This window comes from Myxocyprinus asiaticus, chromosome 14 (genome assembly GCF_019703515.2).
Source record: "Myxocyprinus asiaticus isolate MX2 ecotype Aquarium Trade chromosome 14, UBuf_Myxa_2, whole genome shotgun sequence".
Taxonomy (NCBI): Eukaryota; Metazoa; Chordata; class Actinopteri; order Cypriniformes; family Catostomidae; genus Myxocyprinus; species Myxocyprinus asiaticus.
Window position 1 is genome coordinate 24,654,548 of NC_059357.1, and position 17,171 is coordinate 24,671,718.

Sequence of the window (17,171 nt, forward strand, 5' to 3'; positions counted from 1 at the left end):
TCGCTCTCAATGGGGCGCGTGGTAAATTGTGCGTGGATCGTGGAGAGTAGCATGAGCCTCCACATGCAGAGTCTTCACTGTGTCATGCAAAACGTGCCACATGATAAGATGCGCGGATTGGCGGACTCAGAAGCGGAGGCAACTGAGACTTGTCCTCCGCCACCTGGATTGAGGTGAGCAACCGCGCCACCACGAGGACCTACTAAGTAGTGGGAATTGGGCATTCCAAATTGGGAGAAAAGGGGATAAAACTTAAAAAAATAAATAATAATAATTAAAAATTAGAAGCCTAATTTGTATGCTTTGAATTCACTGTCAGTTGCATTTCATTCAGTGTAGCCTGTCTGACGTAATAGTTTTGGGAGACCACAAGGGGGCAACATAACATTTACTGAAGCCGGTCGCGGTATGAACAAGGCATCACACACACATTACGAGCTGATGGCAGTCCAAAGTTACAAAGTTTTTTGTACTTCTTCAAGAATAAACAGTGACATTGATGAGTTCGCAGGTAAGTGTATGAAACTGGTGTAACTGTGCAAACAGAACGATTAAAAATGGCAATGTTTATTATGCTATTTCTTTGTATGTAACATTGAATAGGTCTTTCATTCAAGCTGTCAAATCACAAAAAGACATACCTGTAATTGAATATTCATTGTGTAGGCTCTATGAAAGATACTTACAATAAATCATCCAGTAATGACTAGAGTAAATAATCTATGTCCTTTGCTAATGATTTGGGTCGAATTTAATGAAAAACTATGCAACCTACTTTAATTAACCCTGCCGCTCACACTTCACCAACGTTGTGTTGAGAAATCTGTTTGAAAAGACAAAGACTATTGTGCAACGAGCAGCCCTATTTATATCTGAAAAAAAAAAAAACTGATACATATCAATAATTATCGGGAAAAAATTCCGATTACCAAATAACAAATAATTAATTCTATTAAATGAACAATTTTATTAATATAATTAAATTTAATTATACAGTTAGTTATGGTCCACTGATTTGATTGGACAAGCATTGTTCCAAGATGGCTAATACTTCTCATATTTCACTGTTTGCATCATTCTGCTTGTCTGTGAACGTAGTTTGTTATTGCATCATGCAAGTGAATCCATATTTTATACAGCCTACTGTTGGACATCTGACATTTTGTCCAACCTTTTCAGCTTGACTTGAGTGTTTACACTAGTTATATTCGTGAACAAATCAGTGGGTGTTTCTCAATACTAAAAACGCATTCTTGTTCTTGCGTTCTTGTGAAAATCAGTCACACCTAACTACCTTGAAAGAGTGAACTCGGAAGACATGAGGATGTACAACGCATCAGTGCGAGTTTTGAGATTTGCTGCAATATTCAACAACTTCTTAACTATTTTCTTTTTTTGGAGGTGGGTGATGACGTCAAACAAGAATTCAAGAACGCAAAAAGAATGGACACTGAGAAACAGACAGTGTTTTTGAAAGAAACATTTTAAGTGAACTAACTGCTCTTGTTCACTTCCATTGCTTCGGTTGTGAATGAATCAGCATTTTTAAATGAATCTTTAAAGTGAATGAATCATTCTTGTTGTTTTACATGGTTTCAGTGTTTTTAACAAATCAGTTGATTCAATGTGTCGATAGACTTGGCCTAAAAAGCAGCAAGCTATCTAGCTGACAGATGGTTGATCCTGTGTTGCAGAGCAATGCTTGATCCTGCTTTGGCTTCTTTGGGAATTATTTTCATTGGTGGAGCAAAATATTATGCCTGAAATGTCAGTTACTTGATATTACTTCTTGTTTATAGAATTGTGCTGATATTCAGTGCAACTGCACTCTTGCTTGTGTTATGTTGATGGTATTGATATTGTATAATAGAACATGACCAGTATGCATTAACAGAATTATCAGTATTTTAGTATCACCTTTCTTTCATACTAATATTCAAAGCAAGTTGATAAAAACACATGAATAACAGAGAACAAGTTCTGACTGGTACAGAGTTGCTACAGGACACTAGAATTCAGGTTCTGTTTTCTTTAGAGTAAAACTAAGGGTAAGGGAACTTCAAAGCCACTATTCTGACAGCTCTATATACAGCACACTCCGTTACCGTAACACCCTTACCCAGGGTAGAGCCCATGCTGATGTTAAATTCGGATGTGATTGTTTTCATCCAACCTGTCCATTAACGAGATAAAATACAAAAAAGCTTAATGTCTGTGTAACTCCCGCAAGGTCTTGATCATGTGCCTGAAAAGCAGGGAGTTTGTGGCAAGAAAGCAAACTTTGTTTCTGAAACACTCTGTTGTGGTGTTAAACACGCAATATTTTTAAAATGGTGAATAATACTCACGCTCCCTCGTCTTTGAGTAGAGAGAGGAACTTGCTGACTCTGTACGCCTGATCCATCTAAAGAGAGAGGAAAGTAAACACAAGCTTCTATAAATAATCTGTTTTCATTGCTGTGTTATCAGATTCTCTTTGCGGCTCTGTCACAAGATACTGTCAGCTCATGAGGTTGCTAGACTTTGAAAGTTTAAAGATATTTTATAGATTTCAAATATAGAATACATTTAATAATATTTAAATATCTATGTATTTCATAAGTCTTAATATTATATGTTTTTTTAGATTAAATAACATGACAAACAAAACTTATATTTCACTTATTACATTAAACATGCACAAATATTCCATGCAGTCTCTCAATTAATATGGGGTCATAAATCTGCATTATATTCTTGTTTACTGTATTGCTGTTTATAATACAAGTTATTATTACTGTTATATAAGAACAAGCAGAACTGCATGTGCAGAACAGCATGTCACACTGGAGACACTGCTGTCATTGTTTGACATCTCATGTCAAATACCCATCAAAAAGAATGCCTGTGGAAAATTCCTTATCCTGCATTTTTCAACTAGCTTGGTTGTCTCTTAATGGTCTAATATGGTATTTACAGACTCCATATGGCTAAAATAGTATAGTCCACTAATTATTACCTGCAGAGACATCTCAATAAGCATGAGAAGCTTCTTAATGCCAATCCACACTCTTTTTCCCTTCACATGCTGGGCTATGGTGGTTCTCTCAGCATCTGTGAAGCTGCCCAGGAGCTTTAAATCAACACAAAATAACAAGTAAGATAAGTAAGATTACAATACATGTTCAATCAAGAGGGACAATTTTCTATCAACCTTTTTGCACAGAGTACCTAAATAGCACTCTCTACTGGGCAATTCTGAAATAGCATAAACAAATAATTATTATATATATATATATATATATATATATATATATATATATATATATATATATATATATATAAATATTGGGTTTATAGGATTGATTTATTCATCTGACTTTTTATGTATCTCACCTCAAGAGCTTCAACCAGGTGTTCCCCACTGGAGATATTTTGCACATGGATGGTGGTGCTGAACGCATCCAGCATCTCCATCTCCTGCAGCACATCTTTACGGCTGGTGGTACCGATGATCAGCAGTTTACGGCCCTAAAGAGGGAGAGAGAAACACCTGGCATGTTATTGTGATAATCTAACAAGCTTATAGAAGCACTGAAAGACAGAAAAAGGCAAGGCAAGGCAAGTTTATTTATATAGCACATTTCATACACAATGGCAATTCAAAGTGCTTTACATATTAATGATAAACAAAATACAAGATAAAATTAATTTTAAAACAAATTAAGAACAAGAAATGAGATTAAAACATAATAAAATGAATTTAAAAAAAAGTAAAAATTAGTAAAATGAATAAAAAAGTGAAAAAGAGTGATACATGCCCACAAATGCACCAATATATGACACATATGCCAAAGCACCTGCTGAAGCATCAGTACTTACATGAGGTGGAGTCTTCTTCAACAAGACCAACAGGGCCTGGAGGACCAGGTTTGAGAAGCGAGGACCGATGGGCACGTAATCTGTTACACCAGAAATAATTCATTAATAGCATATCTGCATTCTACATTTTTTTTAACCAAGCAAAATAAGCACATTTAAATAAGGATAAAGGTCTAACCTAATAGACGCTCAATGTCATCAACCACAATGCAGCTGAGCTGAGACTTGTAGGCATCATCAAAGATCTGAGAAAAAAAAAGAACCAAAGTTTTAATAAGACTACTAATTTGCTTTTGAGAAATTAAGACTAGTAAAACAATGTGAATATATAGTGCAGTCAGTCGATTAAAATTATTAATCGCGATTAATTGCATATTTTTTTGTAATCGCGATTAATCTCATATTTTGAAAAATTTGAAAATGGACTCGCTATAAAAGGGATGCCCCCCCACCCCCCCTTTTTTTTAGGAAAGAAAACAAAACAATATGTAACAATATAATACTTTATTAACATTTTCCAAACAAAGATAGAAATGCACTAAAATAGCAATAATTTAAGTAACATTAAACGTTTCCCAATGTCTAAGTGGGAGTTTAACTAATTGAAAGAACTAGGTTCCACATAGGTTGAGTATTCATTGCAATGGGCATTAAATCTCTTAAACTCTCATCCTCCACAATATTAATCTGCTGGTAGACTGTGGCTATCTGCTTTGTTACAGCAATCGTAAATCCACGTTCATGATTCGCGACAGTGCATCAACGCCAGCATCGAGCATCGCTTTGAACTCCACATGAAAAGTGTTTCCAGACAAAAATGTCTCATTCTGAGAGATAGTGTTAAGAGCTCCTATCTCCATCATTTGTTCACTGACACGGAAGTGATGTTGTTTGTTTGTTGTGAAGCGTGCGTCAGTGCAATGACTCTGAGCGGACATATTACAAAGGTTCCACCCTTCCAACAAGTGTTTATGCTGGTTCACACTTTATTAACTGTAAATGCGTTAATCGAGATTAAGAAAAATGAACGTGTTAAATGTTTTTAATTAATCGCATGTGTTAACGCGTTAATTTTGACAGCTCTATATATTATATATTGTTACTATATTATATAAGAATTTATTATGTTCATATGCATTTATTACGTTCACATAATATTATATATATATGTATGTTATGTATACACATGGACACAGTGCCTCTGACCTTCTTGATGGCCTGGCATTTGGAGATCTCTGAGAAGCCAATCATCTTGTCAGGAGAGCAGATCTTAATGAAGGGGAACTGCGAGTCCTCTGAGATCTTTGCAGCCAGGGCTGTCTTTCCGCTGTGAGGAGGTCCTAAAGCAAAAACAGTAGATGTCAAGACTAGGTGCATGCTGAAATTGGGATTTTTGAGGAGGTGGAACCCTAACCCTGACAAGCAGACCAGGTTTTGACACAGACTATGTGGAAGTATAATGCTTATGTAATTAACATTTAAGAAATGTATTGGTGGAAAAGGTGTTTTCGAGCAAGCACACTCGCTAAATAGAAACGGAATGCATCAAAAAATTTAATTGGAGCCTGCCTGCAGGAAATAGAATGAAGTGGCAAACAAACGACCAATATTTTTTTCTTTTTTGAATTGGAAGTGCAGGAACGTTCTGGATCGTTCCGCCCCATTTTAACCCTTAGTTTTGTGAAAGTTGGTGGTTATGCTGTAATTATTAAAACGAACCCTCAAGCAAAGCAATCTGATTTTTAAATACAAATGACAAATCTAAAAATTGTTAGCTGGTATGTGTGAGGCATTAATTCACCGGATAAAAGAACCAAAGTATTAAACCATCTTAGAAATCTACAGTAAACCTTGATATATGTTTACTACAAGAAACTCACCTTTTGGAAATAGAACACAAGAAATTAACAAATGCACAATCCGCACAGGTATATTCTGCATCATATAACTAAAAAAAAAGAGGTGTTGCTATATTAATTACTAAAAACATACCAATGATCAATCAGTCAACTATATCTGACCCTGAAGGACATTATATTATTATCAATATCTCTATCTACAATAACATAATGACTATTGCTAATATCTACAGACCAAATACAGATGACGAAGAATTTTTCCAAAAAAAATGTCTCATCACTATCCAATATCTCTCAGTCAGCCATCAGATTTCAACACAATTATTGATCCAGCATAAGACAAATCGAGCACCCCACCCCACTTTAAAACTTGCCGTTCTACAGAAATCATTAAAAAATACAAAATACATTACTGAGTTTGGCCTTGGCAATAGCTGGAGACTTACAAATCCTACCTCAAGAGAATACACCTACTTTTCACCGGTCCATAAATCACATTCACGCATTGATTATTTCTTAACAAGTAATTCCATCATGTCGAACATCTTATATACAGCAATCAACCCCACTGTCATCTCTGACCATGCACCAATCACCCTCACTATTAATAACAGGAATACGACTAAAAGCACACATAGATGGAGAATGAATACATCCTTACTTCAAGACCAAGTGTTTGATGAGCACTTTAAAAAGAATGAGCATCCTTCATGGAAATAAACAACACGCAAGACATTTCTGATCTAACACTTTGGGAAACAGCAAAAGTCATATTAAGAGGAAAGATATCATACTCTACATACAAACACAAGAAAGAACAAGAATTGGGAAGGAGTTGGAAAATAAAATACAAACATTACACAATACCTATGCACATAATCCCAAAGAACAGATACTATAGGAGCTGAATAAAACAAAGGATGAATATGAAGACATTGTCAATAAAAAGATAGAATTCCAAAAACAACGGTTAAGATACACACACTTTGAACACAACGATAAATCAGGAAAATACCTTGCCAACTTACTTAAACACAACGGAGAATAAAACACCGTATTCCTACAATTAAGAACTCAGAGGGAAAAATACTCCATACTTCACAAGATATAAATGACACCTTTCGCATATTCAACAAAAAATTATACAGTAATAAGACTAAACAAAACAATAAAGACACTAATATTTTTTTCAGTAATATAGCTCTACCCAGTTTAAACGCAGCCCAAAGAGAATCACTAGAAGAACCAATATGAGAGAACGAATACAGAAAGTCACTTGATTCATTATCCAATAATAAATCCCCAGGTTTAGATGGTTATCCACCAGAATTCTACAAATACTTTTGGTCAACCATATCACCAGTATTCTTGAGAATGACAGCAGAAATTAAAAGCACCTCCTCTATTCCACTTCATATGAATACAGCACTCATTTCTATCCTACTTAAATCTAAATAAGGCCCAACATTATACACCACTTATCACCCATTGTCTCTTATCAACACAGATCTGAAAATAATTAGTAAAACTTTAGCCACACGCCTTGAATCAGTAATTTCATGTCTCATCCATCCAGACCAAACAGGTTTCATAAAGGGATGCCACTCATCAAATAACACCCGGTGATTCTTCAACATCATAATTTTAATAAATTATCTTTGTAAACAACACAATAAAAAAACAATAATTGTGTCATTGGATGCCAAAAAAACATTTGATAAAGTTAATTGGCATTTCTTTTTTACAACCCTTGAAAAATTTGGTTTCGGGGAGTCTTTTATTCACTGGATCAGAACATTATATAGTACACCAATGGCATCAATTATCACAAATGGCATAACATCATCATCATTCCACCTACAGCGAGGGACCAGACAAGGTTGCCCACTATCCTCATTACTCTTTGCATTATTTATAGAACCTCTAGCCGCTAAAATCTCTGGAATTTTATCATACAACCCCAACCATAAAGTATCTTTATATGCTGATGACATATCACTCTTCTTACAAAACCCCAAGACATCACTAATAGAAATAACTAGACTTGTTAATGACTACTCAAAAATACCAGACTATTTAATAAACTGGACCAAATCATCAATCTTACCACTGAATATGAAACTGCAGGATAATAGCCTACAACAGGACACACCATTTACCATAAATAATATTACATACTTAGGAATACACATATCCCCCAATCTTTCCGACCTATTTAACCTCAACTTTATTCCACTATTAAAATCAATAGAGGACGATTGAATTCGCTAGATGAACACCCCACATTCCATTATAGGCTGTATTGCAACAGATAAAATGTGTATATGGCCCAGAATAAACTATTTATTTACCATGACTCCAGTACAACCGACTAAGAAATGGTTTAGCTCATTAAATAGTATAATAAGCAAATTTTACTGGAAGAAAAAGAGTCCCAAAATAAGCCTACAAACAATCAAAAGAACAAGAATCAAGGAGGTTTGGCAGCACCGAATTTTCAGCACTGCTGTTTAGCATCACATTTACAATATCTTTGCAAATTGATTAAATTTGACCATTTCCATAACCCATGGGTACAGTTAGAACAGGCAGAATGTAAAGAAATCACCAAATCTGACCTTCCTTCTTTATCTAAAACAATCAAACAACATAATCTGTTAAAAAATACTATGATTAAAACAACACTAACTGCTTGGTGGCAAATTAATAAATTAACAACTCTCACAGCACACATCAACTCACCTATATGGCATAACCATGACTTTATCATCAACAAATCACCAATTACTAATCCCAGATGGAAAGAAAAAGGTATCACACATTTGTACCATCACTTTACTGATAACAACTTCATTACATTTGCAGAACTAGCACAGAAATATGATTTAGGCAAAGAGCAATACTTTTCATATAAAAAATGCTATTAAAGTCACAACTGGAGACAGGACTATAGAACAACCACCACTTATAGAACATATAAAAGAAAATCAGTAATGCAGGAATGTTACTCGCAAAGTTATACACTTTAATATCATCAATAGACTCTACAAATTCAGTACCAGTAAAACAATGGGAGAAAGATCATCAAAACATCATCAAAGATAATGAATTCTGGAAACTAGTCTCAGAAATAAATTAAACATAAGTACAAATACAAATACAAACGCACAACTAATCCAGTATAAAATCTTGCACAGAACACTTATTACACAATGTAAAATATTTAAAATGGGACTAGCAACTTCAGACAGATGCAACAACTGCAACCTCGACACACCAGATCATTACCTCCATGTGCTCTGGTCATGCCCATCTGTTGATTAATTCTGGAAAGACGTTACCAATAAGCTATCAGATTTCTCAAATACAAAATCCCTGTGCTCCCATCTTTATGCATCTTGGTGATATTTTTCAAATTAATCCCCCTCCCAAACACACAACTCCCCTCTTTCTGTCTCTAGCTATCGCCACGAAAGCAATATTACTCAACTGGAAAAAATAAAGACCTAATCTCAATTACACAATGGCTACATTTATTAAGAGATCATATTACTAAGGAAAAATATACAGCTACATTTAAAAATAAGTTCTTAAATTTAATAAAATCTTCACCCCACTTTTCTCATCCCTACATTGATATAATCTAGCTGGTGAACTGATGCCTCGCATATATACTGTACGAATAAACACCTGCACTACTCAGCCCATCTCAATATGTACATGCTGTTAAATATAATACTCAAAATTCCATTAAAGTTACTCATACTGTAATATTATTGTTATTAATATTGATGTTTCTTCTATACATGTTATAAATTGCATCTTTTTGTTGTTGTCTCAACAATTAGATTTCCCATCATCTTGTTCTTTTATAAGGGAAAAAAAAAATAGAAAAAACTGAAAAAAAGAAAAAGGGAGGGTAGGAAAGAGAAGAGAAAAAAAGGAAGAAATAAAATGGACTAATTCCCTTCACACTACTCTATTTCAAATATGTAATATAGGATACATATCACAAGGCACTGAAATCATATGCAGTGTCCTGTCAGTTGTCTGTGTAATTTATGTCTTTGTTTATATCTTTGTCTCTATTTGTCTATGTTTCTATTGAGTTGTTTATTGTATTCATTAATTAAAATAAAATAAAATAAATAATAATAATTAAAAAAAACAAACCCTCAAGAAGCACAGACACCAATGGAGTGCGATCACTGTTCTTAGTCTGCTGTACCAGCAGCTCTCCATCCTCCAGAACTCTGGTGATTGGATCCCCCCACTTAATGATGCCGTTCATGATGTAACTGGAATAGTCTTCCTGGTTGGTGCCAAAAGCCTAACAAGCGACAAAATAACATGGTTTCACTTGACGAGTTAAAAAACTACAAAGGGTTTTCCTGCTGAAAACAAAAGATATTAAATGAATAAACAAGACATACTTACAGGTTTTATGTCATTATTCAAGGATCCCATAAAATCTGTACGAGTGACCTTTAGCTTCTCTGCTCTCTCCATGTCCACCTCTACAGTAGATGTAGCCTGGAATAGACAATTTGACACAGGTTTAGATGAGGTTTACCTTTTAAATGAGGTATTAAAAAAATGCATCCCTGACCGAACAAACAGTAGATAATAGGCAGAACAGAATATGCTAATTGCATAAAATTATTGTATGCAGTGTCAATACCTTAATGTGGCGGTTCATGGCAGTAGACTGGGCGGCTCGAACCAGGCCCTCCAATTCAGCTCCACTGTAGTTCTTGGTCTCAGCAGCCAGTTCTTTAACATCCACATCAGAAGACAGGAGATTAAACTCTCGCATCTTAGATGTGTGAATGTTTAGGATCTGAACACGGCCCTTCTCATCTGGCAAACCTGGGAGGTGAGAGAGAGAAAGAGAGACAGAAGTGAGAATAAATAGAGAGTTAAATCAATTAAATTAAAAAATCTCCTGTTGAACAAAGGGCACAAGTCCTACCAATCTCCATCTTCACTTCAAATCGGCCAGGTCTCATCAAAGCTTCATCTATCAGGTCAGGTCTATTAGTCATGCCTTTCAGACAAAGGAACGGGCACAGATTAGGACAAACAGAAAGTAAGAAGGATATTGCAGGTTAAAAGTGAATCAGAGATTAAAGATATAACCTTAGGCAGAATTGCTTGTAACTTCAGTTCTGGAAATATACAAAATATGCACTATATCACATAATTAATGGCTTGCATAAATGTGATTGATTGGTCTTAAAAACAATACAATAAATTATATTACATTATTTACATTATTAAAAAATTAGAAATTGATATTGGACTGATATTGGATCTTTTAATTTACTTTTTCAACAGACACATAACATTTCCATAAACTTGGTATTTTGTATTGTAGGTTCAAGGCAACAATAATTCTCAGACTTATTATTACACAGAGGCTAGCGCTGTGAGGTATTAGCTGTGTTGTATTGACTCAAATCTGTGTCAACATTATTAATAAGAGCTATCAAATATAACAAAGCCACAGAACAGACATAAAGACAATTTTTCTGCTGCAGATATTTACCTATGACAAGGATGTTGTTGAGTTGCTCCACTCCATCTATCTTTGAGAGGAGCTGGTTGACCACAGTGTCATGCACACCTGTGCTGCTGGCACCTGTACCACGCTGCTTACAGATAGCATCCAATTCATCAAAGATGATGATGTGCAGACCACTGTTAGCACCTAACTGCAGAGAAAATGGGATAGAATAATATTGATAAATAGAAGATATATAGTTTAGTACAGTGCAGTATAGTATAGTACTGTATATTATAGTACAATAAAGTATGAAGTGATGTGGTATAATATAGTATAGTATAGTATAGCATAGTAAGTATGGAGTGGTGCAGTAAAATACAGCATAGTACAGTACAGTGCAGTATGTAGTTGTGTGGTATAATATAGTATAATTGTATACTACAGTACAGTACAGTTTGGAATGGTTTAGTATAGAATAGAGTAGTATAGTGTAGTATTGTATAGAGTGGTGTGGTGTGGTGCGGTGCGGTGTGGTGCGGTATAGTATAATTTAGAGTGGTGAGGTGCAATATTTTATAGTATAGTAAAGTATTGAATAGAATATTATAGAGTGGTGAGGAGCGGAATAGTATAGTAAAGTATTGTATATTGGAGTTCTAAACTTAATTTCGGGAGGAGCAGGTTCATTTAATCTCTCAATCATCACTAGAGTATCTAAGGCTTGCATACCTCTCTCCAGCGTCAATTCTTCCGCCATCCCTCCTCCACACCAACTCCACATTCATTTTACACTGTTTTTGTGTACAATATTTTTATTATTATCTTCACGTAGTCCTGGGGGAATCTTGGAGATTTTACATTGGACATCTTGTGGCGACCCACCATAGTAAAGAACATAACCTGTAGCCTAATTAATGTTGCCTGGGTCAGATTTTCTTCATCTAGTTTTGTTCATGGTTTTTAAATATAAGGGCATGTGTCAAGTGCCATTATTTTTGTTGTTGATGTCAACAACAAAAGATACAGGAAGTTTTCTCTTTGCACCTTTTAAAAGATGATGAGCCTATTTATTTATATGAGTCTATTATATTTTTTATCCAGATTATTTCCTAATTTCAAACATCATTAAAAAATATATATATTACACAGAAGCTAAACTTTGTTTATAATTTGTCCATACAGTGCATCCGGAAAGTATTCACAGCGCTTCATTTTTTCCACATTTTGTTATGTTACATCCTTATTCCATAATAGATTAAATTAATTATTTTCCTCAAAATTCTACAAACAATACCCCATAATGACAACGTGAAAGAAGTTTGTTTGAAATCTTTGCAAATTTATTAAAAATAAAAAACGAAACAAAATCACATGTACATAAGTATTCACAGCCTTTGCCATGACACTCAAAATTGAGCTCAGGTGCATCCTGTTTCCACTGATCATCCTTGAGATGTTTCTACAACTTGATTGGAGTCCATCTGTGGTAAATTCAGATGATTGGACATGATTCGGAAAGGTACACTCCTGTCTATATAAGGTCCCACAGCTAACAGTGCATGTCAGAGCACAAACCAAGCCATGAAGTCCAAGGAATTGTCTGTAGACCTCCGAGACAGGATTATATCGAGGCACAGATCTGGGGAAGGGTACAGAAAAATTTCTGCAGCATTGAAGGTCCCAATGAGCACAGTGGCCTCCATCATCCATAAATGGAAGAAGTTTGGAACCACCAGGACTCTTCCTAGAGCTAGCCGCCCGGCCAAACTGAGCGATCGGGGTAGAAGGGCCTTAGTCAGGGAGGTGACCAAGAACCCAATGGTCACTCTGACAGAGCTCCAGCGTTTCTCTGTGGAGAGAGGAGAACCTTCCAGAAGAACAACCATCTCTGCAGCACTCCACCAATCAGGCCTGTATGGTAGAGTGGCCAGACGGAAGCCACTCCTCAGTAAAAGGCACATGACAGCCCACCTAGAGTTTGCCAAAAGGCACCTGAAGGACTCTCAGACCATGAGAAACAAAGATTGAACTCTTTGGCCTGAATGGCAAGTGTCATGTCTGGAAGAAACAAGGCACCGCTCATCAGCTGGCCAATACCATCCCTACAGTGAAGCATGGTGGTGGCAGCATCATGCTGTGGGGATGTTTTTCAGCGGCAGGAACTGGGAGACTAGTCAGGATCGAGGGAAAGTTGAATGCAGCAATGTACAGAGACATCCTTGATGAAAACCTGCTCCAGAGCGCTCTGGACATCAGACTGGGGCGAAGGTTCATCTTCCAACAGGACAACGACCCTAAGCACACAGCCAAGATAACAAAGCACTGGCTACGGGACAACTCTGTGAATGTCCTTGAGTGGCCCAGCCAGAACCCGATTGAACATCTCTGGAGAGATCTGAAAATGGCTGTGCACCGACGCTCCCCATCCAACCTGATGGAGCTTGAGAGGTCCTGCAAAGAAGAATGGTAGAAACTGCCCAAAAATAGGTGTGCCAAGCTTGTAGCATCATACTCAAAAAGACTTGAGGCTGTAATTGGTGCCAAAGGTGCTTCAACAAAGTATTGAGCAAAGGCTGTGAATACTTATGTACATGTGATTTTTTTTTAATTTTTTTTTTTTTATAAATTTGCAAAGATTTCAAACAAACTTCTTTCACATTGTCATTATGGGATATTGTTTGTAGAATTTTGAGGAAAATAATGAATTTAATCCATTTTGGAATAAGGCTGTAACATTACAAAATGTGGAAAAAATGAAGCGCTGTGAATACTTTCCGGATGCACTGTATGTCTTGGAGGTCCAGACCCTTTATCCTTTCCCTTAAATTTACAGTGCAATGACATATAAGCACAGGTAAGACCATGTTTGGCTTCTCATTACCATGATTAGGTCAATGTAGCTTAGTATTATAATTGTAATGCTAATATTAATAACAATAAATAATTATAGTATTTATGAAAAATGGTAGCCAAAACACATTTAGAAACTAACCACAAATTCCACTGTTGTCATAAAAATTAGGTATAATAGGTTCTACCTAATAGATTATTTAATATGAAACTATACAATTTTTGTCAAAATATTACATTTACTGTTAATACTTTAAAATCGTGAAACAGTTTTGTAAAGGTTATGATGTGTAATTGAAAAATTGGTGCATAAAACAGTGTTGCTCTGTTCCACCTCACTGCTGTTTATAATGTCGTGGCTGTCTGTTTAAAAGGTTTGACTACCTCCATAGCAATTTAAACTAGAAAAATCTCACTAGAATTAAAATGGGTCGCATCAGTTTTAATATTAAGCCTTTAATATCGAGGAATGCCCGGAAGATGTGCGCGTGCCAGAGATATAGAGCGGAGCAGATCAGATCATTGGTGCGAGTGGTTCCGTTACACGAGCGAAAACCCAGCTTGAATCGCACTGTGAAAATATCACGTTGCAGATGAGAAGCCTTTACCATGTATAAAGTGCAGAACGTGAGAGTATCCTTAAATTTGCCTCGGCAGCCCTAAATTTCACTTGGGCGTAGACAAAATTTTTCAAAAGGAGAGCAATGGTATGTTTTCTCTGCTATCCGCAACCCAGTCCAAATAGACTTACGACCCACTTTTGGGTCTTGACCCACCAGTTGAGAAACACTGTAGTATAGTATAGTATAGCATTGTATAGTATAGTATAGTAAAGTATGGATTTGTGCAGTATAGTATAGTTAAGTATAGTATATTATATTATAGAGTGGTGAGGTGCGGTATAGTATAGTATAGTGTGACGAGGAGGAGGGCGTGGCCGGGCCGTGAGGGTGCTAGGCCGGCGCTGAGTCACCTAATCAGCCAGGAGGTGGTTAAAGATGATCCGGGGGCGCCAGTTCGAGAGAGAGACAGGCAGCCGCTGTGTGTGTGGGTGTTTATGTTTGTTTAAGTTCAGTTATGTAATTAAAGTTATGTTGACTGTTCTGCCGTTTCCCGCCTCCTCCTTGCCCATGTTTTACCAGTTACATATAGTATAGTATAGTATAGTATAGTATAGGTTGTGTCTCTGTGTGTGTGAGACTCAGGTTAATCATCTTACTCTTTTCTGTTCCTCCTCAGCATCTGCAAACAGTTTCCTAATGTTTGCCTCAGATTCACCCACGTACTTGTTGAGGATCTCTGGACCGTTGACTATCTTTGGCTCTCTGGCATTCAGCATTTTACCGATCTGCCTGGCCATCAGTGTTTTACCACAACCAGGAGGACCAAAGAGCAGGATGCCTTTCACATGCTTACAACCTGCAGAGCAGAGGACATGACTTTAGATTTAGATTAGAAGACTTCATATTTTACAACCAAACTGCTGAAATGATGACAACACATACCCATCTGTTCCACAATGTCTGGAGGGAAGACTCGGGAGGCGAAGGCCCTACGGAAGATGTCAGAAAACTCCTTGTCTAGACCACCAATGCCCATTTTCTCAAAGTTCCAGTCAGGGTTAATGATGGTCTGACGGGCTTCTTTGGTCTTGGCCTTGCCTGGTAAATAGAAGGACAAGATTAATTACTGTAGAACAAATGAAAATGTACAAATGAACAGAGATTCTTTTTCATATTTGATCAAACTCACCAACTAGGGTAAGTGATGAGCTCTCTGACTTTTCAAATACCACTTGACTGTTTCCAACCAACAGACCGATCTCAATCTGTTAAGTTAAAACAAAGGATAACTAACTGTATTTCAAAATTATCTACACTTTATATTTATATTTTCTATGATATTAAAGTGGTCATAAACTTCATCTCAAATGTTCATTTTGAGTGTTCTGAAAAAGAAAAAAAAAGTTGTACAGATACCTTTTGCTTCTTGCCAGATGCTGGTTCCCCTTTCAGTATGCTGGAGTCCATAGCCTCAATATCCTTTATAACTAGCCCAAAGAGCTTGTCACAGAAACTGAAGACCATCTATGACAGGAATTAAAAATGCAAAGAACTGGCATTTACATCTGTAAGCTCAGGACCGAGGACACTCCAGCAATTTTAATGAAGTAATTCTGACCTGTTGTCCTACAGAGAAACTCTGATTGTTGAAATGCTGGATAAACTCGGCTGCCATTTTATCAGAATCATAGGGACTGGAGTCAGTGCTCTTCTTCTGCAGGAAGTCAATCTCAATGGTCATGGCACCAATGCACTGCTTGGATTTGTCAAAGTTGTAGTTGGCCACTGAAAGGAGGGAACAAATCCATCACTGACTGAAGTGTTTTAATAATCTGAAACTGTATATTTGATTGCAAATTTTATGTGAAACAGCTCCAAAAGCAATGTACACACCCTCGATTTCTTGTCCTATAGACAGGCCTGCCCATTTTCTCTTTAAGAAGAAAAGAGCAAAATATGCATAAAAACAACCAAACTGCAGCAATCAGACTAGTTAATTGTATTTAAATCTTTTTGGTTAGTAAAAGCTGTCTCTTCCATGTAAATCAGAGTTTATGTCCTAAACAACCGTGACAGTGACAAGCAACAAAACAATGTGTTGCTGGCTTGGTTCCTAGTCACACTGGGTTGTTCTGCCCACAATAAAATCTCAGTGGTCCAAAATCCCTCTCTATATAGCTGTATATTGCACATCAAATACAGTACAATCTGACTGGCTGTGTTTGTGTTGTGTTACACAGCATTTTTGGACAGAAAAAATTGCATGTCGCAACGCGCCTGTTTAGGACACAGTGTGAAGTTAGAGTGAATTCAAGTAAATTGACTCAATTTACCTGAATTCTGTTTGTGAAAATTCACTATGTGAATGTGTGGTGGGCTCTGATATTAGCACAATGTCATATGCATTATATAAATCTAGGGTTCCTGTAGCTCAACTGGTAGAGCATGGCGCTAGCAACGCCAATATCATGGATTCGATTCCCAGTGAACACACAAACTGAAAAAATTTATACCTTAAAGTCGCTTTGGATA

The 17,171-nt window shown here is 36.4% G+C and overlaps 1 protein-coding gene across 3 annotated transcripts in view; it reads right to left on the reverse strand.

Moving 5' to 3' along the window:
* The window catches only part of LOC127451565 (vesicle-fusing ATPase), a 30,324-nt gene that overhangs the window by 1,713 nt on the left and 11,440 nt on the right, over window positions 1-17,171 (reverse strand). For 2 of the 3 annotated variants that reach the window (XM_051716313.1, XM_051716311.1), the window contains 18 exons: window positions 16,533-16,572; window positions 16,258-16,424; window positions 16,056-16,163; window positions 15,829-15,904; window positions 15,582-15,737; window positions 15,296-15,495; window positions 11,269-11,434; window positions 10,693-10,767; window positions 10,402-10,589; window positions 10,158-10,253; window positions 9,894-10,050; window positions 5,068-5,201; window positions 4,040-4,106; window positions 3,862-3,941; window positions 3,376-3,510; window positions 2,999-3,112; window positions 2,349-2,404; window positions 2,120-2,173 (listed from right to left, as the gene is read on the reverse strand). In XM_051716313.1, the coding sequence (XP_051572273.1) occupies window positions 2,143-2,173; window positions 2,349-2,404; window positions 2,999-3,112; window positions 3,376-3,510; window positions 3,862-3,941; window positions 4,040-4,106; window positions 5,068-5,201; window positions 9,894-10,050; window positions 10,158-10,253; window positions 10,402-10,589; window positions 10,693-10,767; window positions 11,269-11,434; window positions 15,296-15,495; window positions 15,582-15,737; window positions 15,829-15,904; window positions 16,056-16,163; window positions 16,258-16,424; window positions 16,533-16,572 (2,046 nt within the window). In that variant the 3' untranslated portion in view covers window positions 2,120-2,142. The remainder of the gene's footprint in view (window positions 1-2,119; window positions 2,174-2,348; window positions 2,405-2,998; window positions 3,113-3,375; window positions 3,511-3,861; window positions 3,942-4,039; window positions 4,107-5,067; window positions 5,202-9,893; window positions 10,051-10,157; window positions 10,254-10,401; window positions 10,590-10,692; window positions 10,768-11,268; window positions 11,435-15,295; window positions 15,496-15,581; window positions 15,738-15,828; window positions 15,905-16,055; window positions 16,164-16,257; window positions 16,425-16,532; window positions 16,573-17,171) is intronic. The other variant, XM_051716312.1, reaches the window with a different exon arrangement.